This window comes from Lithobates pipiens, unplaced genomic scaffold (assembly GCF_037356315.1).
Source record: "Lithobates pipiens isolate NorthernLeopardFrog02 unplaced genomic scaffold, aLitPip1_a1.2 Scaffold_3, whole genome shotgun sequence".
In the NCBI taxonomy this organism is placed as follows: Eukaryota; Metazoa; Chordata; class Amphibia; order Anura; family Ranidae; genus Lithobates; species Lithobates pipiens.
The window spans coordinates 80,973,263-80,997,105 of record NW_027507790.1 but is presented as its reverse complement, the minus strand read 5'-3'; the positions used below and the strand labels follow the sequence as shown (position 1 = coordinate 80,997,105).

The 23,843-nt window shown below is 44.3% G+C and overlaps 1 protein-coding gene across 6 annotated transcripts in view; it reads left to right on the top strand.

The window, feature by feature from the left end:
• The window catches only part of MPHOSPH9 (M-phase phosphoprotein 9), a 176,651-nt gene that overhangs the window by 126,544 nt on the left and 26,264 nt on the right, over nt 1–23,843 (top strand). For 5 of the 6 annotated variants that reach the window (XM_077461900.1, XM_077461903.1, XM_077461899.1 and 2 more), the window contains 5 exons: nt 5,835–5,992; nt 19,873–20,034; nt 22,596–22,716; nt 22,889–22,977; nt 23,540–23,697. In XM_077461900.1, coding sequence (XP_077318026.1) covers nt 5,835–5,992; nt 19,873–20,034; nt 22,596–22,716; nt 22,889–22,977; nt 23,540–23,697 — 688 coding nt within the window. The remainder of the gene's footprint in view (nt 1–5,834; nt 5,993–19,872; nt 20,035–22,595; nt 22,717–22,888; nt 22,978–23,539; nt 23,698–23,843) is intronic. The other variant, XM_077461902.1, reaches the window with a different exon arrangement.

Here is a 23,843-nt window from a genome sequence, read left to right as displayed (position 1 = left end):
CATATTTTGGTTTGAATGGGCCCTTTAGGGCTCATGCACACTGCAGATCAAAAGAAAAACAGATGCTTGTACAGGCATTTGAGCTTTTATTTCAGCTTGAAGAAGCTTGTGCTTTTTTTGTGCTCGTTTGCAAATTTTTATTGAGCTTCTTTAACCACTTGGGATCCGCGCTATTGCAAAATGACGGCAATAGCGCGGACCCACATTTTCGGGACTACGTCTATTGACGTAGTCCCGGTTACGAGCGGCCTGCGCGCCCCCTGAGGGGCGCGCGCGGCGCGCTCTGTGATCGGCGAGTCCGTGAGACTCGCCTGATCACCGATCCGTGTAAGGGGTCGATCCAGACCCCTTATCACGTGATCAGCTGTCAGCCAATGACAGCTGATCATGTGATAAAACGGAGCCGGTAATCGGCTAGTATTCCTCCTCGCGCTGACAGCGCGAGGAGAAAAAAAAAAAGCCGATCGCCGGCGGCCGTGTTCGGGACATCAGTCCCGATCACGGCCAGCAATTTAAAAGGACACCTGCCCCCTGCCAGTGCCCACCTGCCACCCGCAGTGCCATCCTGAAATAAAGTAAGTGCCCCCCTGTCAGTGCCACCCAGCAGTGCCCATAGTGCCCACAGTGCCACCCAGCAGTGCCCACAGTGCCACCCAGCAGTGCCCACAGTGCCACCCACAGTGCCACCCAGCAGTGCCACCCACAGTGCCACCCAAAATCTGCCTCAGGTGCTGCACCCCAGTGCCGCCCATCAGTGCCCAGCAGTGCCGCCCATCAGTGCCCAGCAGTGTCGCCCATCAGTGCCCAGCAGTGCCACCTATCAGAGCCACCTATCAGTGCCACCTATCAGTGCCCATCAGTCCCATCTATCTGTGGTACCTATCAGTGCCCATCCGTGCCACCCATCCGTGCCACTTATCCGTGCCACCCATCCGTGCCATCTTATCTGTGCCCATCTTTGCCCATCAGTGCCGCCTTATCTGTGCCCATCGGTGCCGCCTTATCTGTGCCTATTAGTGCCGCCTTAACTATGCCTATCAGTGCCCACCAGTGCAGCCTATCAGTGCCCACCAATGCAGCCCATCAGTGCCCACCAATGCAGCCCATCAGTGCCCACCAATGCAGCCTATCAGTGCCGCCTAATCAGCGCACTTCAATGAAGGAGAAAAATGACCCGTTTGCAAAATTTTATAACAAACTATTAAAACATGATTTTTTTTTTTTTGCATCTTTTTTTGTTTGTTTAGCAAAAAATAAAACTCCGAGCTGTAATTAAATACCACCAAAATAAAGCTCTATTTGTGGGAAAAAAATGATAAAAATTTCATTTGGGTACAGTGTTGTATGGCCGCGCAATTGTCACTCAAAGTGCATCAGCGCTGAAAGCTGAAAATTGGTCTGGGACTGAGGGGGGTTTAAGTGCCCAGTAAGCAAGTGGTTAACCACTTAAGGACCAAGTCCTTTTTCTTTTTTACACTTTGTTTAAACTCAGTTAACAAACTATATATATATATATATATATATATATATATATATAATTATAAAAAATAGTGCCTTGCGAAAGTATTCAGCCCCCTTGAACAACCTTTTGCCACATTTCAGGCTTCAAACATACAGATATAAAATTTTAATTTTTTGTGAAGAATCACCAACAAGTGGGACACAATTGTGAAGTGGAGCGAAATCTATTGGATATTTTTTAAACTTTTTTAGCAAATAAAAAAACTGAAAAGTGGTGCGTGCAAAATTATTCGGCCCCTTTACTTTCAGTGCAGCAAACTCACTCCAGAAGTTCAGCGAGGATCTCTGAATGATCCAGTGTTGTCCTAAATGACTGATGGTGATAAATAGAATCCACCTGTGTGTAATCAAGTCTCTGTATAAATGCACCTGCTCTGTGATAGTCTCAGGGTTCTGTTGAAAGCACAGAGAGCAGCATGAAGACCAAGGAACACACCAGGCAGGTCCGTAATACTGGTGTGGAGAAGTTTAAAGCCGGATTTGGATACAAAAATATTTCCCAAGCTTTAAACATCCCAAGGAGCACTGTGCAAGCGATCATTTTGAAATGGAAGGAGTATCAGACCACTGCAAATCTACCAAGACCTGGCCATCCCTCTAAACTTGCAGCTCAGACAAGGAGAAGACTGATCAGAGATGCAGCCAAGAGGCCCATGATCACTCTGGATGAACTGCAGAGAACTATAGCTGAGGTGGCAGAGTCTGTCCATAGGACAACAATCAGTCGTACACTGCACAAATCTGGCCTTTATGGAAGAGGGGCAAGAAGAAAGCCATTTCTCATATATCCATAAAAAGTCTCGTCTAAAGTTTGCCACAAGCCACCTGGGAGATGCACCAAACATGTGGAAGAAGGTGCTCTGGACAGATAAAACCAAAATCAAACTTTTTGCCCACAATGCAAAACGATATGTTTGGCATAAAAGCAACACAGCTCATCACCCTCAACACACCATCCCCACTGTCAAATATGGTGGTGGCAGCATCATGGTTTGGGCCTGCTTTTCTTCAGCAGGGACAGGGAAGATGGTTAAAATTGAGGGGACGATGAATGCAGCCAAATACAGGACCATTCTGGATGAAAACCTGTTGGAGTCTGCAAAAGACCTGAAACTGGGACGGAGATTTATCTTCCAACAAGACAATGATCCCAAACATACAGCAATATCTACAAAGAAATGGTTCACAAATAAACGTATCCAGATGTTAGAATGGCCAAGTGAAAGTCCAGACCTGAATCCAATCGAGAATCTGTGGAAAGAGCTGAAAACTGCTTTTCACAAACGCTCTCCATCCAACCTCACTGAGCTCGAGCTGTTTTGCAAGGAAGAATGGGCAAGAATTTCAGTCTCTCGATGTGCAAACTGATAGAGACATACCCCAAGTGACTTGCAGCTGTAATCGCAGCAAAAGGTGGCTCTACAAAGTATTAACGCAAGGGGGCGGAATAATTTTGCACACCCCACTTTTCATGTTTTTATTAGTTTAAAAATGTTTACAAAAATCCAATAGATTTCGTTCCACTTCACAATTGTGTCCCACTTGTTGGTGATTCTTCACAAAAAAATTAAAATGTTATATCTTTATGTTTGAAGCCTGAAATGTGGCAAAAGGTTGAAAAGTTTAAGGGGGCCGAATACTTTCGCAAGGATATATATATATATATATATATATATTATAATAAAAATTTCCCCCAGACACGCTAGAGAATGAAATGGTGGTTGCGATTGCAATACTTTGTCAAAAACGGTGTTACAAACCCAATTTTTTGGGGAAATTTTTATAAATTTTTTTTATTAAAAAATAAGAAAACTTGAAATGGCGACAAACTTTGACAATGAAATCTCTATAGGCGACGTTTAAAAATTTCTACAGGTTACCAATTCTGAGTTCGAGAAGGTCTTTCGTTAGAATTATTGCTCTCGCTCTAACGATCGTGGCAATATCTCACATGTGTGGTTTTAACATCGCTTACATATGCGGGTGTGACTTGCGTATGCTTTCGCTTCTGCACGCTTTTTATTTTTACACTGTTCCTTTAAAAAAAAAATCACTTTTATTCTTATTACAAGGAATGTAAACATCCCTTGTAATAGAAAAAAAAGCAAGACAGGTCTTCTTTAATGTGAGATCTGGGGGTCACATTTACACTTAAATGCAATAAAAAAAAGACCCTTTAAGGCCGTTGGGTGAAAGTGACGTCTGACTTTGCTTCATCCAACGGCATTCAGTCAAGTGGGTGCCATCGTTCCCTCACTCAACTTGGTGGGAATCTGCCGCGGAGACCATTTTTATGTTAAAGCAGAGAGCCTGCCATTTAAAAAAAATACCAGGGTTAGGACAGCCTGCTACCATAACCCTGGTATTTAACATCAAAGTACCAAGGTATAACGACGGCGGGTGGTCCGGAAGTGGTTAAACCTTTTTTAGCATAAGGGTTTTTTTTTGTTTTTTTTGTTTTTTCTCACATTGGAAGATTTCTCCCTTTGTCATTTTCAGGTGACAAATCATTATTTTGGATTTTCCATAATTTTTAGTCCTGTTGGATAGTTTTAATATTTTGACTGTTGGCTGCAGAACTAATGCCGCGTACACATGACCGGACTTTCCGGCTGAAAAGGTCTGACGGTCTTCACGACGGAGTTCTGACCGAACGGACTTGCCCACACATGAACTACTTTTTCTATTTCAGCCCTGAATCAGCCTGGGCGGCCCTCCTCCCTAGGCAACATGATGCTCTGTCACTGGCCTTTAGTGACAGGATTTGAACACTTGCTGCCATTTTTTAGCTGGAACTTTGACATTTGCATGTGATGTCATCAAATGTGGGTGGCAATGATGGGAGGAGTTTTTAGGGTGTACTGCCATGGCCAAGTGTTGAGACTGACACAAATATTAATTTTCGCAAAGTCTACTGCTTCAGTGTTTTTAGATCTTTTTGTCAGATGTTACTATGGTATACTGAAGTATAACTACAAGCATTTCATAAGTGTCAAAGGCTTTTATTGACAATTACATTATGTTTATACAAAGAGCCATTATTTATCCTGGCATGCTGTCAATCAACTTCTGGGCTATATCTTGGTAGCCCATTCCTGTATGACCAACGCTTGAAGTTTGTTAGAATTTTTTTGTTTGTTTTGTTTTTCACTCTTCTCTTGGGGATTGACCATAAGTTCTCAATGAGATTAAGGTCTGGGGAGTTTCATGGCCATGGACCCAACATTTGGATGATTTCCTCCCCAAGCCACTTAGTTATCACTGATGCCTTATGGCAAGGTGCTCCATCATGCTTGAAAAGGCATTGTTTGTCACCAAACTGTTTTTGAATGGTTGGGAGAACTTGCTCTCACAGGATGTTTTTGTACCATTCTTTATTCATGGCTGTGTTCTTAGGCAACATTGTGAGCGTGCCCTCTCCCTTGGCTGAGAAGCAACTCCACACATGAGTAGCCTCAGGTTGCTTTACTGTTGGCATTACACAGGACTGATGGTAGCGCTCCCCTTTTCTTCTCTGGACAAGTGTTTATTTATTTATTTTTGTTTTGTTTTTTTCCCCGGATGCTCCAAACAATTGGAAAGGGGATTCATCAGAATAAATTACTTTACCCCAGTCCTCAGCAGTCCAGTCCTTGTACCTTTTGCAGAATATCACTCTGTCCCTGATGTTTTTCCTGGATAGAAGTGGCTTCTTTGCTGCACTTATTAAATACCAGGCCATCCTCCAAAAGTCTTAACCTAACTGTGTGTGCAGATCCACTCACACCTGCCTGCTGACATTCCTGAGCAGTTCTGCACAGGTGATGCCCCGATTCCGCAGCTGAATCAACTGTAGGAGAGAATCCTGGTACTTGCTGGACTTTCTTGAGCACCCTGAAGCCTTCTTCACAAATGCGGTAGGGAAATGTTTTTTTACGAGATTTAATTTTCATGGCAAAGAGGGACTTTGCAATTCATCTGATCACTCGTCATAATATTCTGAAGTCAATGCAAATTACCTTCATAAAAACTGAGGCAGTATACTTTGTGAAAACTTATATTTGTGTCATTCTTAAAACTTTTGGCCACAGCTGTCAATGTTGTGTCACTTCACTTTACTGTTGTCCTGAGGAAGACAAGCTTCTGCTTCATCGAAACGTCAAAATAAAACTTCATCCCCTTTCAAGCCCCCTGAGTGCTGCTTTATCTTTTGGACTACATGTACCAATTCATCTTACTGTTTACCCTATAGGTCTGCTTTATTATATTGATAATGCAGAGATTATTATGATTAATAATGAACCCAATAATAATAAAATGCCAATCTTGTTAAGGTACCATTCCCCACCAGAAAAGGATGCTTTACATAATTATATGGCAGCTAAACCCAAGACAGAAGACAGTGCACATGAGAGTCCAATTCTAAAAGCCTTAAGAGACTATGAAGAAGAGAAGGGGCTGAAAGGATGGAATAAGGAAAGCTCATTTCAAAGTAAGTTGGCACATCATCCACATTAATCATGCAAACACATTTCTTCTGTGCGGCTCCAACACTTCTAGTCATTTAGCAGTGTATAAACAATACGGTGCATTTAATGGAAGACAACAGAGGTCATTTATAGCTCTGTCACAGACTGAAAACTGGACAATGCTGCCCTTTATATATTTGTCTGAAGCTTTTGTGTTCTTTCCAAGTGTATATTAAATCAGAATGCACAATTATGCCTTTGTGAGGGAAATGACAAAACTGCAACTTTGTAGTTTGTTATATATTACCTGCTTTTAAGCCGTTGGCTTTATAATCTTTCAGTGGCCTCTAACAAATGAACACTATCTATAAATAGATGAGAGAAATGGTTCTGGTAGGGAGCAAAAAGACACTGGACCATGTTAAACATTTGCCCAAGAAGTTAGTCACTGACCAATTTAAAAGTAATTCTTTTATGGAATAAAAATATGCCTCTAGAGCAGGGGTAGGCAACCTGGGGCACTCAAGCTGTTGCAGAACTACAAGTCCCATCATGCCTCTGGGAGTAATTGTAATTGCCAGCTTTGCAATGCCTCATGGGAAATGTAGTTCCACAACAGCTGGAGGGCCCCAGGTTGGCTACCTCTTCTCTAGAGCATTGTGGAAACACGTCAACCAGTATGTTAGTATTTATGTATATAGATCACAACTTCTCTCATCTGCTCCCTTCTGAATCTGTTAAATACATTTTGGAAAGTGTTTTCCTTTTTTGAATTCCGTAAGTGTAAAAAAAACAGATTTTCTGAAATCCCCTGATCATGGTTTCAGGAAAGTAATTAACTTGATTCCCCCATCAACACAGACAGTTTTGACAGCTAAAATCCTCCTATTGAGTCATTGTGTTCTCCCGGCAGGTGGGCGAGGTAAGCCATCCCTGCCAGGAGAACTCAGTGATTATTGCTAGTGAGTATACTAGCTGCTAGCTATAATAAAAGGGGAAATCCAGGAAGGCTGGTTGTGCCTAAATTGATCAACTTTGGTAAATTCAGCCTGCCCATACATGTTTCGAACCATCTATGACTGGCCTTAATTCTTACCTCTGCGAAGGACTTGAAGTGCCACAACCTTAGTACAATATAGACCAGATCCAGAATAACTTAAGTAATGTTACATGAGAAGATGCCAGATTTTCTGATGCCATCACCAAATTTTTTTTGACATTGCAATCTTCGGCTGCACTATACTTTCTCACACCACATCCCCTTCCCCCTCCTCTCTCCACCCCATGTCTGATTCCTCTCAACCCCTCTTTCCCTGGGCATTTACAATATCGGGGCCCTTGTGGAGGATCTTCTGTTTTGCTTATGCTCTGATATGCAACACTATCATTTTTGTTTTCATGTTTCTATACCATGGTCTATATAGGGTCTATACCTTTAACATGTAATACCTTACTCTATGCAATCTAGATGGTTTCTATACTTTCTCATTAATTTCAAAAAGCATATAGAACAAGAACCTGTTGATCATGCCAGAAATTCAGGACAGTCCACTGCATGTTTGTTTTGTTATGTTAAAGCAGATCTTAAAGCTCTCAATCAACATTGACTATTTTTAATCCTTGTTCTGCTTGCATTAGTAAATTGCTAGAAAAGTATATCAGATTTTCTTGTTTTAAAGGATAAGTTTGCCTTTGTACAAAAAAAAAATGTACACCTTTTTTGCAGGTAAAAAAAAATGTGTATTTATTATTTTTTGTATTAGGAGTGTGTAAAGCATTGCACCAGCGATCAGGAGATCACTGATGCCATGAAAGCCTCCTCTAGACTGTCAGTGTATCTGCTTACCCATACATCCCACTTGGGTAAGCCAATACTCACTGACGGGAAGACTCAAACTACCACAGCACTCTACAGCACCGTGGTAGTTTGAGAACTATAAGCCGCTACGCTGCTTTTAAAAACTGGCAGCTATTACGGTTACGGAACTTCTCCCCCGTGGGGGGGGGGGGGGCAGCAGGCAGTGGCTGAAGCTCTAGGAACATGTTACATGTTCCATCCTAATCGGGGGGGGGGGGGGCACATGTCACTTATCCTTTAAACTTTTTTTCTCTTTCGTTCATTTGTTGACACAGCTCAATTAATCTTGACCGTAGAGTTATTATGCCACCTTCAGGAGAAGACTAAGAAGAACATATAATACATGTGAAAAAACAGAACTTTACAGTTCCACCCAGGGGCGGTCCCTCTGGTAATAACCCCTCAGCCTGCTTCCTGCAGCTCCAGTTTTTCTTCTGCCTAGTGAAGGAGATGGACCTAGGCTCCCTGCGGGACCATCGGTCCTGGTATTTTTTGCTGAATGTTTTGCGCAAGATTTTAAGATCCTGTGATCTGCTATCAACAGCCGACTGGATATTCTAGATCCTTGTAGTCTCCCCAGCCTGGTCATTGAGCATGTGCAGACCCTAGCTATTCGCTGGGTCGGCCATGACATGCCCCTCAGACACCAGGGGCAGCCGGTAAGCGTACGCTCCGAGGCACATTTATGACCGGACTACCGATGTCCTTGTCACAGTGTGCCGTGGCCAGCAGCCACCCCGTACTGCTCGGAAAGTGGGTCTGTGATGGGATGTCCCCTGCTCGTCTGGATGGCAAGTACAGCACTCGGCGGGATTGAGCAGCTGGGTATTCCCTGGGAGGTAGATTAGGGGGTCCCTCTCCTCCCTCTCTTCTCTCCCTGTCCCTATTTTCCCTCCCCCCCTCCTGTGGGGGATGCTGCATGATGGGCTGCTGAGCAGTGTGTGTACCTGTAGCCAGGGGTCCCCTGGGGGGCTCTCCTCTTAGATTGGGGGCTGCTCTGGGTGTCTGTGTCCCTGGGTGTCTGTGGTCTCCCCGCTGGAGGTCTGCATGGGCTGATTGCCATAGCGCTGTTCTACCGCCATTTACTCTGTCCTTTTTACTGTGTACAGTTATTTGTTGGCCATTTTTGGTGTGCCTCAGTGGAAAGCATGGTCAGGGGCCATTTTTATGTAGCTCGGCTGCCATTTTCCTTGTGATTATGTCCTTTATACAGGGCGGCCATTTTGTTATAGCCCAGCATGGTTTTTATTCTCAGCGCTAGTCCCTGCTGCTCAGAACGACAATTTTTTTTTTTTACCTGGGAGCTGATACTGGACGCAGACACCTGTAACTGAACAGCACAGCACTCGGTCAGGGTTGGGAGTCCTGCAGTGGGGGCGCCTCAGTCTGCAGCAGCTAGGAGGGTGGGATTGTGCACCTGTCCTAAGTCCCCAAGGGTGGCAGACAGGATGGGTCAGCATGGTTTCAGAAACTGTATTTCTTCCCCAGAACTCCCTGCAATTGCAACCGGCTCGTCTGCAAACAGACGAGCCGCTTTGTCGGCGGTCCTCGAAACGTTCGTTGCCAGGGTGGAGGCGGTGTGCGGGCGCAAAGGTGGTAAAAAGCGGCACCGCAACCCCCCCAGCCCCGGGGAGAGCTCTGACACAGACTCGGGCTCCGCTGAGACTAGCGGCCCCTGCTCTGTTGCTTCAGATGACGCTTACCAGGACCGATCGGACAGTGAGGAGGATTCCCCGTCTGGGTCTGTGCAAGCTAGTTGGAGCACTTATCACAGCTGTGCGTGATACCCTGAAAATTCAGAATAGAGCAGGTTCCTCTGCTGAAGTAGCATTCCCTTTTGGGTCCCATAAGCCAGCCCGTACACCTAAGGTGTTTCCGTATCTGACTTATTTTGATAAGTTCATATACAAGGAATGGGGAAGCCTGCAATGGACCTTCTCGGTCCCTAAAAGAATGGCGGTGCTCTACCCCTTTTGAGGAGAGCCTTCTTAAAAAAAATGGTCGGCTCCTCCGGTCGTGGACCCCCCAGTAGCCAGGTTAAACAATGTAACCACCATCCTGGTAAAGGGGACTCCTGCATTTAAGGACCCTACTGCCAGGAAGGCCGAGGCAGTGGCCCGTTCCTTGTTTATGGTTGTGGGGTCAGCAATACGACATGTACTGGCCACAGCACTTGTGTGGCAGACACTTACTGAATGGGCAAAACTTTTGCACCATGAATTGGAGAAGCAGCAGGCTACTCCCGTCTGCGTGGAACTATCAGACCAGTTAGTGCATGGCCTTAAGTACATTTGTGACTTGGCCCTGGACATACTTCCTTTGCTGTCTAGGGTGTCGGCAGTGGTGCTGCGGCCCCTGATTTGGTTAAAATGCTGGTCTGCGGACCAGGCATCTAAGAAAGCCTTGACTGATCTACCCTTCCTTGGCGAGCGGCTCTTTGGAGCCTTGTTGGATGACATTATTAAGAATGTCACAGGTGGGAAGAGTACCTTGCATCCACAGGCCAGGAAGACTAAGGAGCCACGCCACAGCCAAGGGCCTTTGTTTTCCTCTCAAAGAGGCTTTTTCGTCCGTCCGGGACTTCAGCTAAGAGCTCCCAGTCTGACAGGACAACCTCTGAAGGACAAAAGCGTCCCTAGAACCGCAAGCCTGCGAGCAAAAGTGCAACCAAATGAAGGTCTGCCCCCGCCCGTCGCGTGGGGGGTCGCCTTTGGGAGTTTGCAGCACGGTGGGCCTCTCGGTTATCCGACCAATGGGTCTGCAAACTGATTTCCTCTGACTACAAGGTAGAGTTCCTCTCTTGGCCACCAAACAGATTCTTCCCCTCCAACATACCCTTACTCCCGGCTTGCTTGGGGGTGGTAAGGGACCTTCTATGCCGTGGGGTGATGGTCCCTGTTCTGGAGTCGGAAAGGTTCCAGGGGTTCTACTCCAATCTGTAGTCCCCAAAAAGGAAGGGGTAAGTCCAATCTTGGACCTGTAAGCCCTCAATTGCTTTGTAAAAGTACACCGGTTCAGAATGTAATCTGTTCACTCAGTAGTCACTGCACTCCATCAAGGGGACTCCCTGGCGTCTTTGCACATACCCATATGCCCCAGGCATCCCAGGTTTCTGTGATTTGCAGTTGGGGAAGCCCACTACCAGTTTATGGCTCTCCCTTTTGGCTTGGCATCAGCACCCTGAGTCTTTACCAATGTATTGGCTCCAATTTTGGCATTGTTGCGGCAACACGGGATCGCAATCATAGGTTACCTAGACGATCTCCTCCTGAGAGCTTCCACCTCAGAATTGGAGGATGTGGCGATCACCATGAAAACCCTGCAGGAATTTGGGTGGCTGTTGAACCTAAAAGTCGGTGCTCATACCAACCTCATGGTGTCCTCCTTTGAGGCGGTACCGTACGCTCAGTTTCACACCAGAGTCTTGCAGAAGGAGATATTGACAAAATGGTACAAATCACGGTTATCCCTGGATTGGTAGATTCGGGTGAGCCAGTCAGTCAGGGACTCCCTGCTCTGGTAGCTGAAGTCCCCGGCAGTTCGGTCCGGGAAGTCGTTCCTACCTCTACTTTGGACAGTGATCACAACGGACACCAGCCTGACCGGCTGGGGTGAAGTACTGGGAGTACAGTCGACCCAGGGCCTCTAGTCGGGGGGAGGAATCCAAGTTGCCGATCAATGTGCTCGAGCTCTGAGCTATCGGGCTATGCCTCTCCACATGGTCGATGAGACTATGAGGGCGTCTGATCAGGATGTTGTCAGACAAAGCCACGGCGGTGGCATATGTCAACCATCAATGAGGAACAAGAAGCTCAAGTGCAGCACAGAAGGTCGCTCACATCCTTCAGTGGGCAGAGTGACATGTACCGGCCTTGTTGGCCATTTACAACCCGGGAGTAGAAAACTGGCAGGCGGACTACCTAAGTCGCCAGATGCTGGACCCAGGAGAATGTGCGTTGCATCCAGCAGTGGGGCACACCAGACGTGGATCTCCTGGCCTCCAGTCTCAATCAGAAGGTGCAGAGAATCGTATCCAGGACAAGAGATCCTTGGGCAGGTGCGTCAGACGCTTTGGTGGCTCCGTGTGGTCAGTACCCACTGATCTACGCCTTAACTCTGCTAAAACTTCTACCATGTCTGCTCCACAGAGTGGAGGCCGAGGGGATTCCAGTAATACTGATTGTCCAAGATTGGCCTCAACGCCCCTGGTACGCCGACCTAGTACGCCTGGTTGCGGACCCTCCCTGGCGACTACCGTTACGAGTACCTTCTGTGTCGAGGTCCGATTCTCCATCCAGCTTTACCATCACTGGTTTTAATGGCATTGCTGTTGAGAGCCAGGTGCTAAGAAACCGGGGGGCGTGTTGGACTTGTGATTTCAACTATGTTGAGGGCACGAAAATTGTCATTCTCGGGAAGATATACCATCGTACCTGGAAGGCCTACATCTCCATGTGTGAGGAGAAAGGGTGGCGTCTGCGCACCTATTCCGTATCCAGGATCCTGCTGTTTCTACGGCGAGGAGTAGACCATTAAGTGACAAATATCAGCCTTGGCTGTTGTCTTTTCCAATGACCCCTGGCGTCTCACTCTCTAGTGAGCACTTTTATTCAAGGGGTCCGGCATGTAGTTCCTCCAGTGCGTCCACCTTTACCCACGTGGGATCTGAACCTGGTGCTCTCGGCGCTTCAGAAACCGCCGTTTGAGAACATCAGGGAAATCCTCAAAGTGGTCTTCCTAGTGACCATTACATCGGCCAGGAGGGTTTCGCAACTGGCGGTCTTGTCTTGTAAGTCGCCCTATCTGGTTATTCATAAGGATAAGGTGGTGTTGCGTCCGCAACCTTCTTTTCTGACTAAAGTGGTTTCGGCGTTTCACATCAATGAAGACATTGTGTTACCATCTCACCATACCGTCCCAAATCGACACATCCTAAGGAGGTGTTCCTTCATTCCCTGGACGTGGTCCGGGTTCTAAGGGTGTATTTGTCTGCCACAGCTCCCTTCCGGAAGTCAGACTCTGTTCATATCAGTAGCTGGTCCGAAAAAAAGCATGGCGGTCTTGTTGGCCACCATTTCTAGGTGGATCAGACAGATTGTGGTACAGGCCTACGCCTTGAAGGGGCAGGTGCCCCCTTTTCTGTCACGGCCCATTCCACCAGGGAAATTGGAACCTCTTGGGCTTTCTGACATCGAGCGTCAGTCGCACAAGTGTATATGGCGGCGACTTGGTCTACAAAGTGGATGTAAGCGCATCGTCTGATGCCTGCTTTGGCCGCAAAGTTTTGCAGGTGGCCGTGTAATTTTGCAATTCTGCACTCTTTACTCTGTTTTAAAAATACAGTTACTTTGAGTATTAATGCACTGTGGCATTTGTTGACCGCAAGTTCTGATGCAGCTAGATAAGGTGGTACTTTTGGTTGTGGGTCAAGTTTTTATGCTGTTCCCACCCCTCGTTATGACACTGCTTGGGGAGGTCCCTATGGTCAAGATTAATGGAACTGTGTCAGTCAATGAACCTCAGAGAAAAGGATTTTACGGTGAGTACAAAAATCCTATTATTTATTTATTTTTGAACATTTCTTCAGTTACTTCCTGGATTCTAGGCCTAGGTAAATGTTATTCATCCCAGGAGTCTTCAAAGGAGGGGTGGTTTTCTAAACTAAGCACATTCTCCTGTGCGCGTGCCTGAGCTAAAGGTAGATGGATTCCAGGAAGTAAATGCAACATGCATCATCTGCCCTTACTCGAGATGAACATGGTCAGAAATTGTAGGGGGTGTTTTTAAAAGTGATTTCTAATCCAAAGAAAACATGAAGACATGGATGAGTTTCCTTTTGAATGTTAAAAACAAATTAAATAGCATTTTTGGTTTGCAGTGCTCATGGATACAGTGTTTCCTCTTTAAAGAGGGTAATTAATCCTCCTAGTATGGTTTTTAGGACTAGAGAATGATTAATGTCTAGAGATGGAAGAGAGGGTGGGTTTGAGTAGTTTCATTTGGCAAAAAAAAACTGGCAAAAGCTGAAAACAAGGATTTAAAAACTGAGTGCATTTTTGGCAGTTTATTTGCCAGGTGTTTTTTTTTTTCTACTCTTGTAGGTTCTTTTAACCACTTGCCGACCGCCGCACGACGATATACGTCGGCAGAATGGCACGGGCAGGCATATGGGCGTATATATAAGTCCCTGCCTGCCCGCGGGTGGGGGGCCCAATCGGGCCCCCCCCCGGTGCCTGCGGCGGTCGGCATTCCTTCGAGAGCGATCCGGGATGAGGGGGCGGCCATTCATTCATGGCCACCCCCTCGCGATCGCTCTCGACGAATGGAAATCCCCGGTGACATCACTTCCTCTCCTGTAATGTAAACACAGGAGAGGAAGTGATGTATTCTCTCCTCCGTGTCGGTATTTTTCGTTCCGACACGGAGGAGAGCGGATCGGTGAGTTGCACCAACACTCTACACACACAGTAGAACATGCCAGGCACACTCACACCCCCCCTTTACCCCCCGATCACCCCCCCAATTACCCCTGCCCCCCAGTCACAGTGACACCAATGTCATTTTTTTTTTTTTTTTTTTTTTTTTGCATTGGTGTCATTTGTGACTGTAATAACTGTTAGGGCAGTTAGAGTTAGCCCCCTTTAGTTCTAATGTGCCCCCCTAACCCCCCCCCAATAAAGGTTTAACCCCGTGATCACCCCCCGTCGCCAGTGTCACTAAGGCTGGGTTCACATTGCAGCGGTTTATGAGAACGAATGTGATTCGCACCGCACTGCAGTGCAAATCACATCCGATCTCTGTGCGATTCGAGTTCAGCCATTCGCCGCACCCGCCACACCCGCCGCACCCGCCGCAAATTCGCACGGGACCCTTTTTTTGGTCCGCAGCAGAATCGGATCGCATGGGTGTTCACACCATGCGATCCGAGTTTGCAGATCGCACTGCGATATGCGAACTGATCTGGGGGTGTCAGTAACATTTCACTGACACTCCCAGCAGTTCGCATAGGGCAGTGTGAACTGCCGCCGGGAGGCATGCGATGCGGGAACCCGCCGCGGATTCGCGGCGTTTCCGCATCGCTCCAGTGTGAACCCAGCCTAATAAGCGATCATTTTTCTGATCGGCGTATTAGTGTCACAGGTGACGCTAGTTAGGCAGGTAGGTATTTAGGTTCGCCGCAGCTTTTTATAGCGCCAGGGACCCCCATATACTACCGCATAAAGCCCCCTGATTGCCCCCTAGTTAACCCTTTCACCTGTGATCACCATATAACTGTTACAGGTGACGCTGGTTGGTTAGTTATTTTTTTATAGTTTCAGGGCACCCGCCATTTATTACCTAATAAAGGTTTAACCCCCTGATCACCCGGCGGGTGTCATTTGTGACTAATAACTGTTAGGGCAGTTAGGGTTAGCCCCCTTTAGTTCTAAGGTACCCCCCTAACCCCCCCAATAAAGGTTTAACCCCGTGATCACCCCCCGTCGCCAGTGTCACTAAGGCTGGGTTCACATTGCAGCGGTTTGAGAACGGATGTGATTCGCACTGCAGTGCAAATCACATCCGATCTCTGTGCGATTCGAGTTCAGCCATTCGCCGCACCCGCCGCAAATTCGCACGGGACCCTTTTTTTGGCCCGCAGCAGAATCGGATCGCATGGGTGTTCACACCATGCGATCCGAGTTTGCAGATCGCACTGCGATGTGCGAACTGATCTGGGGGTGTCAGTAACATTTCACTGACACTCCCAGCAGTTCGCATAGGGCAGTGTGAACTGCCGCCGGGAGGCATGCGATGCGGGAACCCGCCGCGCATTCGTGGCGTTCCCGCATCGCTCCAGTGTGAACCCAGCCTAATAAGCGATCGTTTTTCTGATCGCTGTATTAGTGTCACAGGTGACGCTAGTTAGGCAGGTAGGTATTTAGGTTCGCCGCAGCTTTTTATAGCGCCAGGGACCCCCATATACTACCGCATAAAGCCCCCTGATTGCCCCCTAGTTAACCCTTTCACCAGTGATCACCATATAACTGTTACAGGTGACGCTGGTTGGTTAGTTATTTTTTTATAGTTTCAGGGCACCCGCCATTTATTACCTAGTCTCACTAGTGTACCCCTAAATTTAGGGGTGTCTACTTTCCAAAATGGGGTCATTTGGGGGGGGGTTTGTGCCATCTTGGCATTTTATGGCCTTCAAAACTGTAACGCCCTTAGAAAGCCTGAAGGCGGTGCTTGGTTTTCGGGGCCCCGTACGCGGCTAGGCTCCCAAAAAGTCCCACATATGTGGTATCCCCGTACTCAGGAGAAGCAGCAGAATTTATTTTGGGGTGTCATTTCACATATGCCCATGGCATGCGTGAGCAATTTATCATTTAGTGACAACTTTGTGAAAAAAAAAAAAAAAAAAAAAAAGTTTGTAATTTTCCCGCAACTTGTGGCAAAATATAAAATATTCCATGGACTCAACATGCCTCTCAGCAAATAGCTTGGGGTGTCTACTTTCTAAAATGGGGTCATTTGTGGGTGTTTTGTGCCATCTTGGCATTTTATGGCCTTCAAAACTGTAATAGGTAGTGAGAAGTGAACTCAAAAATTTACGCCCTTAGAAAGCCTGAAGGCGGTGCTTGGTTTTCGGGGCCCCGTACGCGGCTAGGCTCCCAAAAAGTCCCACATATGTGGTATCCCCGTACTCAGGAGAAGCAGCAGAATTTATTTTGGGGTGTCATTTCACATATGCCCATGGCATGTGTGAGCAATATATCATTTAGTGACAACTTTGTGAAAAAAAAAAAAAAAAAAAAAAAGTTTGTAATTTTCCCGCAACTTGTGGCAAAATATAAAATATTCCATGAACTCAACATGCCTCTCAGCAAATAGCTTGGGGTGTCTACTTTCTAAAATGGGGTCATTTGTGGGGGTTTTGTGCCATCTTGGCATTTTATGGCCTTCAAAACTGTAATAGGTAGTGAGAAGTGAACTCAAAAATTTACGCCCTTAGAAAGCCTGAAGGCGGTGCTTGGTTTTCGGGGCCCCGTACGCGGCTAGGCTCCCAAAAAGTCCCACATATGTGGTATCCCCGTACTCAGGAGAAGCAGCAGAATTTATTTTGGGGTGTCATTTCACATACGCCCATAGCATGTGTGAGCAATATATCATTTAGTGACAACTTTGTGTAAAAAAAAAAAAAATAATTTTTTTTTGTCATTATTCAATCGCTTGAGGCAAAAAAATAAAATATTCAATGGGCTCAACATGCCTCTTATCAATTTCCTTAGAGGGTCTACTTTCCAAAATGGGGTCATTTGGGGGGGTTTTGTACTGCCCTGCCATTTTAGCACCTCAAGAAATGAGATAGGCAGTCGTAAACTAAAAGCTGCGTAAATTCCAGAAAACGTACCTTAGTTTGTAGATGTGACAACTTTTGCGCAAACCAATAAATATACAATTATTGACTTTTTTTTTACCAAAGACATGTGGCTGAATACATTTTGGCCTAAATGTATGACTAAAATTGAGTTTATTGGATTTTTCTAATAACAAAAAGTAGAAAATATCATTTTTTTTCAAAATTTGCGGTCTTTTTACGTTTATATCGCAAAAAATAAAAATCGCAGAGGCAATCAAATACCATCAAAAGAAAGCTCTATTTGTGGGAAGAAAAGGACGCAAATTTTGTTTGGGTACAACATTGCATGACCGCGCAATTACCAGTTAAAGCAGCGCAGTGCCAAAGTGTAAAAAGACCTCTGGTCATTTACCAGCAAAATGGTCCGGTCTGAAAGTGGTTAAAGAGGATTCATATGCATATATTGCTAAAATTATACTGTTTTTTTTGTTTTTTTGCCATGACATCCATTTTAGCACCATAGGCATCCATTTATTTTATAAATCACCTAGTACAGCACATAAAAATTAAAACCTCAAATGTTTATTCAAGCATACTGAAAAAAACATAAACTGAACAAATAAAATATAGACCACTGCTATTGGGCCTAGTTATTTGAATATATAGCTGAAAAGGTCAATATTAAAGAAGAATGATTTGCTTCATATATAATTATATCATTAAAGTGTTAGTAAACCCTCCTATCGTTTTCAGCCAAGGAAGCTGCCATCTTTGCCTCTGTTTAGTTTACAACTGCCACGATACTGCACATGTGATAAGTTATGACACCAGCCATTGGAAGCTTTCTCAGTTTGGTTGAGAGCACAACCAATGGGAGTGTTACATTTCTGGAAATATATATATATATATATATATATATATATATATATAATATTTTTTTTTTTTTTTTTTTTTCCACACCTAAATGTTTCAGATCATCGAAAATGTGTATTGCACAAAGATAACCCGAGTAAATCAGAGATGCAGTTTTTTAATTCTTTCATTTTTAGGCAAAAAGGCTGTTCATACCTGCCTGGCCCTATGTGAAAAAGTAATTGCTCCCTCCCATGCTGAACCACAATTGTTTGGAAAGCTGAGTTAAATGTCACTTGCCACATCAGGTCTGATTACTGCCAGTCCTGTTGAATCAAAAAATCACGTGAATAAAAGCTGTCTGACAAAGTGAAGCACGCTAAAAGATCTAAAAAAAACACACCATGCCGTGATCTAAAGAAATTCAAGAACAGATGAGAAACAAAGTCATTGACATGTATCAGTCTGGAAAGGATTACAAAACCATTTCTAAGGTTTTGGGATGCTAGCGAACCACAGTGAGAGCTATTATCCACAAAAGGAGAAAACTTGGAACTTTACCAGGAGTGGCCGACCAACCAAAATGACTCCAAGTGCATCACGACGACTCATTCAGGAGGTCATAAAAGAACCCAGAACAACATCTAAAGAACTGCAGGCCTCACTTGCCTCAGGTAAGATCAGTGTTCATGATTCAACAATAAGAAAGAGACTGGGCAAAAATGGCATCCATGGGAGAGTTCCAAGGCCAAAGTCACTGCTGACCAAAAAACACAAAGGCTCATCTCACATTTACCAAAAAATATTCTGTGGACTGAAGAGAAAAAAATTAAACTTTTTGTAAGGTTTGCGTCCTGTTACATCTGCTTTAAATTAATACAGCATTTGATAACCAGAACATCAAACAGTTAGACATGGTGGTAGCGTTATGGTCTGGGGCTGCTTTGCAGATTCAGGACCTGGATGACTTAACATAATTGATGGAACCATGAATTCTGAGCTCTACCAGAAAATCCTAAAGGAGAATTTCCACCCATCAGTTTGTGACCTCAAGCTCAAGTGCACTTGGGTTATGCAGCAGTACAATGATCCGAAACACGACAGCAAGTCCACCGCCAAATGGTTCAAACAAAGCAAAATTTTGGTTTTGGAATGGCCTAGTCAAAGCCCGGACTTAAATCCTATTGAGATGCTGTATCATGACCTCACAAGACCATTCATGCTACGAAAACACTCCAATGTGACTGAATTAAAACAATTCTGCAAAGAAAGGTGAGCCAAAATTGCTCCACAGCAATGTGAAAAACTCATTGCCAGTTATCGCAAGCGCTTGATTTCAGCTATTGCTGCCAAGGGTGACACAACCAGTTATTAGGTTTAGGGGGCAATTACTTTTTCACACAAAGCCAGGCAGGTTTGGACAGCTTTTTGCCTTAATAAACGAAACCATCATTTAAAAACTGTATTTTGTATTTACTTGGGTTATGTTTGTGTAATAAAAAAAAATCGTTTGATCTGAGTGTGGCAAATATGCAAAAAAAAAAAGAAGAAAAAATCAGAAAGGGGGGCAACTACTTTTTCACATATTTTGTATAAACTAGAACAGTGCATCTGTATATTCTGCCCACACGAAAAATGCTGGAATCTCATGCACAGGGGCTAAACGTCCAGTTTTCATGAGGCCAGACATAACCCTTTGACTGTAGGACAGCAGCTGCGTACTGGAATGCTTGAGGAGTTTTCTGACTGATTTCACTTAATGCCTGGAATTGCCCTTTTAAAGGCTTAATTGACAGTGGGTGTACAGCTGTTTGTGTATTTGGTCAAGTAATTCACTGTAATGAATCTTTCAGGACTGTCCTCTAAACATACTGTGGGATTCAATGACTGCTGTACGCCTCGTGCTTCTCCAGATAAAAGTAGAGAACGACAAAAACACCTTAATTCCCCAGCTGGCCCTCGATCTTCCTCACTCCCACCTTCAATCAGGAAGACATCCACTGTTACCACCCCAAGTAAGGATGTTTCATTTAAATTGGTAGAAAGCAGAATGTTGTATGAGTGTTTTGATCGTTCCTCTAGTATAAATGGATGAAAATTAAATGTGTTATATGGATCCATAGACAAGAATAGGAATAGGGTGTCTTCAAAAATCGGTTAGAATAATTTTAGGGCAATTGCAAAATTATTTGTTTAAAAAAAACAGGAAACCGCATCTGGTAAAGGCAGGCAAACTGCATAGGTAAGGTATCTTGAGGTTTGGTTTAGGTGGGTATTTTAAAAGATAATGCCATTACAATTACAAAATTGAATCAGCACCTTTGTGACTCGATCATGGCAAAAAGTGTTTACCCTTTATCCTTAAAATGGCGGCCCTACTCCTCAAACAGACCCTATCACCAACTTAAAAAAGGACCATGTGCATTTAATATATTTTATACGTCATTTACCTGTGGACATCCAAAAGGTATGAGACACTTTATAGTAATCCCCTGCGCTCCTCCCCTGGAAGTTCTGCTAAAGGCTATGTAGGTTGGGGAGGGGCAAATGAACTACACCAGCACAGAGTAATCAGACACTCCCAGAATAGGAGAGGAATATGACATTCAAGGTGTGAGGGAGCTGTGCTGGGGTATTGACTCCTCTTGTAGTAGTCCATTTTTTGGAAGTTAAAAGGCACGTTTTAGGCAACTAAAGAATTATGGAAAATGCTGAAAATTGCATTTAATTGATTTAGGAGGAACTATCCCCCCCCCCCCCCTTTTTTTTTTTTTTTTTTTTTTTTTAAAGATATTCAAACATCTCTATTGATGATTACCAAACAACCCACTTGTAAGTTGCAGCTCCATGGTCTACCCTGTATGCCTATAATCGTTGGATTGAAGTAGAAAAATTCTGGATGATGTCTATACACCTGTACTGTGGGAAAACAGATGGTTCTGTAGAACTACATAGGCTCATACATACACTGGGGGTTATTTACGAAAGGCAAATCCACTTTGCACTACAAGTGACTGAAAGTGCACTTAGAAGTGCAGTTGCTGTAAATCTGAGGGGTAGATCTGAAATGAGGGGTAGCTCTGCTGATTTTATCATTCAATCATGTGCAAGCTATAATGCTGTGTTTTTTTTTTCCTTGCATGTCCCCCTCGGATCTACAGCAACTGCACTTCCAAATGCACTTTCAGTGCAAAGTGGATTTGCCTTTCGTAAATAACCCCCAATATCTCTTTCCTCCGTGGTCTCTGGAAAATCACAAGCCACCAATATTCTCTAATTTCAGAGGCATCCTTAAATCGCCCAATTCATTACATCAATTTTGCAATTCTCCAAACTATCATCTGTTGAAAGAACCTTACCTTATGGGCCTTTTTCAAAAGGGAATAATATAAGACCTCTACAAAATAATGAGTAAACTCTCATTGCATTGTGTCCACTATCTAATACCCTAATGACTCTGATCCCGCAAATGATTTCTGTATACCTGTTAGGACTGGTGGAAGGGGTTGCCTCTACCACAGCTCATAGGACGCTGCTAAGGCTACTTTCTCACTGGGCCGCTGCGTGCGCTGGCTGTAAAGCGGTGCTATATTTAGCGGCGCTTTACCGTCGTTTTAGCGGCGCTATTCGGCCGCTAGCGGGGCAGTTTTAACTCCTGCTAGCGGGCGTAAAAAGGGTCAAAACCGCCCGCAAAGTGCCGCTGCAGCACTGCTGCAGCGCTTTGCAGGCAGGTTTGCAGCGCTGCCTCATTGTTCTCTATGGGAGGGGGCGCTTTAGGAGCAGTAAATTCACCGCTCCTACAGCTCTCCAAAGATGCGGCTTGCAGGACTTTTTTTGGCAGTCCTGCAAGCACAGCGTTCCAGTGTGAAAGCCCTCAGGCTTTCACACTGGAAAGACAGCAGCGGCTGTTTGAGTGCTTTTGTAGGCGCTATTTTTAGTGCTGTAGCACCTGCAAAGCACCCCAGTGTGAAAGGGGCCTTAGTGTTATTTTATGCCCGTAAGGCATTTATTTTACATTCGGTAAAAAACAACTGCACCTATTGCGGCCATTTGGACAGAACTGGTCAACTCTCTGGTGCCACATACTATATCAATAGGCTATTTGAACAAAGGATGTCCAAAAAATAATTTAGAAAAAGTTGGTTACTCATATGCTGCTTTTAATTCTGTGTGATTACCCTCCCTGACCTCTGATATGGTCTGCTTTTGAGTCTGATCGTTCATATAGTTTCACTGACCCTGAGGACATCAGGGGGATAGACAACTGATGGGTAATTTGATAGCTACCTGGAACCTTTTAAAATGAGGACAGTTCTGCATGAAAAATGGGATGGGGTGGCGTTTTAGAGTGGTGTTTTTTCGTATTTTTTTTTTTTCTTCAGTAAGGCCCTGTGTGGCTGAACTTTGTACTATGGAATTTTTCCAATAAGGGGTGCAAAACATTGGGTAAATATTATGTGTGCTGGAAAAACCCTTTTAATGTTATGTAATAAGATTGGGAATATATTATATCTGTCAATTGCTTGATTTAAGTTTTTCAGCATAATGCAGACTTTCTATTAACTTTGTATTGCAGCAAAGCGTGAATTGATGTTAACCCCTTTGCAAGTGAAGTTCAGCCCGAAGCGTTCTCCAAGTGAGAATCTTTCTCCGGGGTTGAGTCAGTTGTTATGTGATGAAGAAAACACAATGACAAGGTATCAATTTTAATACAGCAGTTCATTTTATCTATTAACATAGTGTATATGAGGACAAGTCAGAATTTTTCTTCGGTTATTCAAGAATTTTGAAAATCTTTCTTTTGTTTGTCAAACTTATTAGTGGACAGACATTTGCTTTTTATATACTGATTGCTTCCTGTGCTTGTAGGTTTGATGTTGCTTGGGCAGAGTCATCAAAATGTAAAGATCCAAGTCCCAGAAAGAGGCTTCAGTTTATGTCTTTGGAAGATTCAGGAGGTAAAGCATAACTGAATTTCTCTTTTAGTACAGACTGTGGAACACAGTACCCAACTTCATTATAAGGTCCCCACTATACTTTTATACAGTGTTCATCTGCAGTTCCATCTATTTAATAGTGTAATTGTAAAATTCAGTTGCATTATAAAAATAAAATCGAAAAAAGTAAAGATTTTTGTTTGCATTTTTGTACAATTTGTGCCTGGCTCCATTTACAGAAAAGTATCTGTTAATCTGGTCAAAACCCCAGTAAACTCCTAATTTCCTGTTTGGGATTTTGGTGTAGCAGAAACAGCATTGCAGCCTCCCCAGAGGATCAACAGGTATTTATCTGTATTTGAAGTGTTTTTTCAATCATTGTTTTGCTCAGACATACACTTCAACCATAGTAGATCTTTCCTACCATTTACCTTTTCAAGATGCAAGATTCAAGATTTATTTTTTTAAGGAAAATTGTTCCAAAGTGATTTTCAGAACCTCGATGGTCTGCCAGTTCTAAAGTGCCAGTTTAAATGTAACATCGTGTTTTTTTTTTTTTTTTTTTTTTCGATTTGTTTTTCAGAGAGGCAAAAGAGTGTCATTAATCCGGAGAGCAACACACGGTCACAGCTCCCTCTAGTTATACCACCATATGAGACTGAAATCACATACAATGAGAGGATGAAAAACATAGCTGACACAGAGAGACTGTTTGATGAGCTAACAGAGGAGAAAAAACAGGTACAATGCTCAACTGTAAACCTGCTCGTTTTGTTTGACCACAGTTTAAGAACCATATCAAGAATTAGACAAGTGTAGCCTCAACTAAACATTTTCCATCATTCACACCTCCCCCTGGCTAGACTGTATAAAATGGGACTATTCTC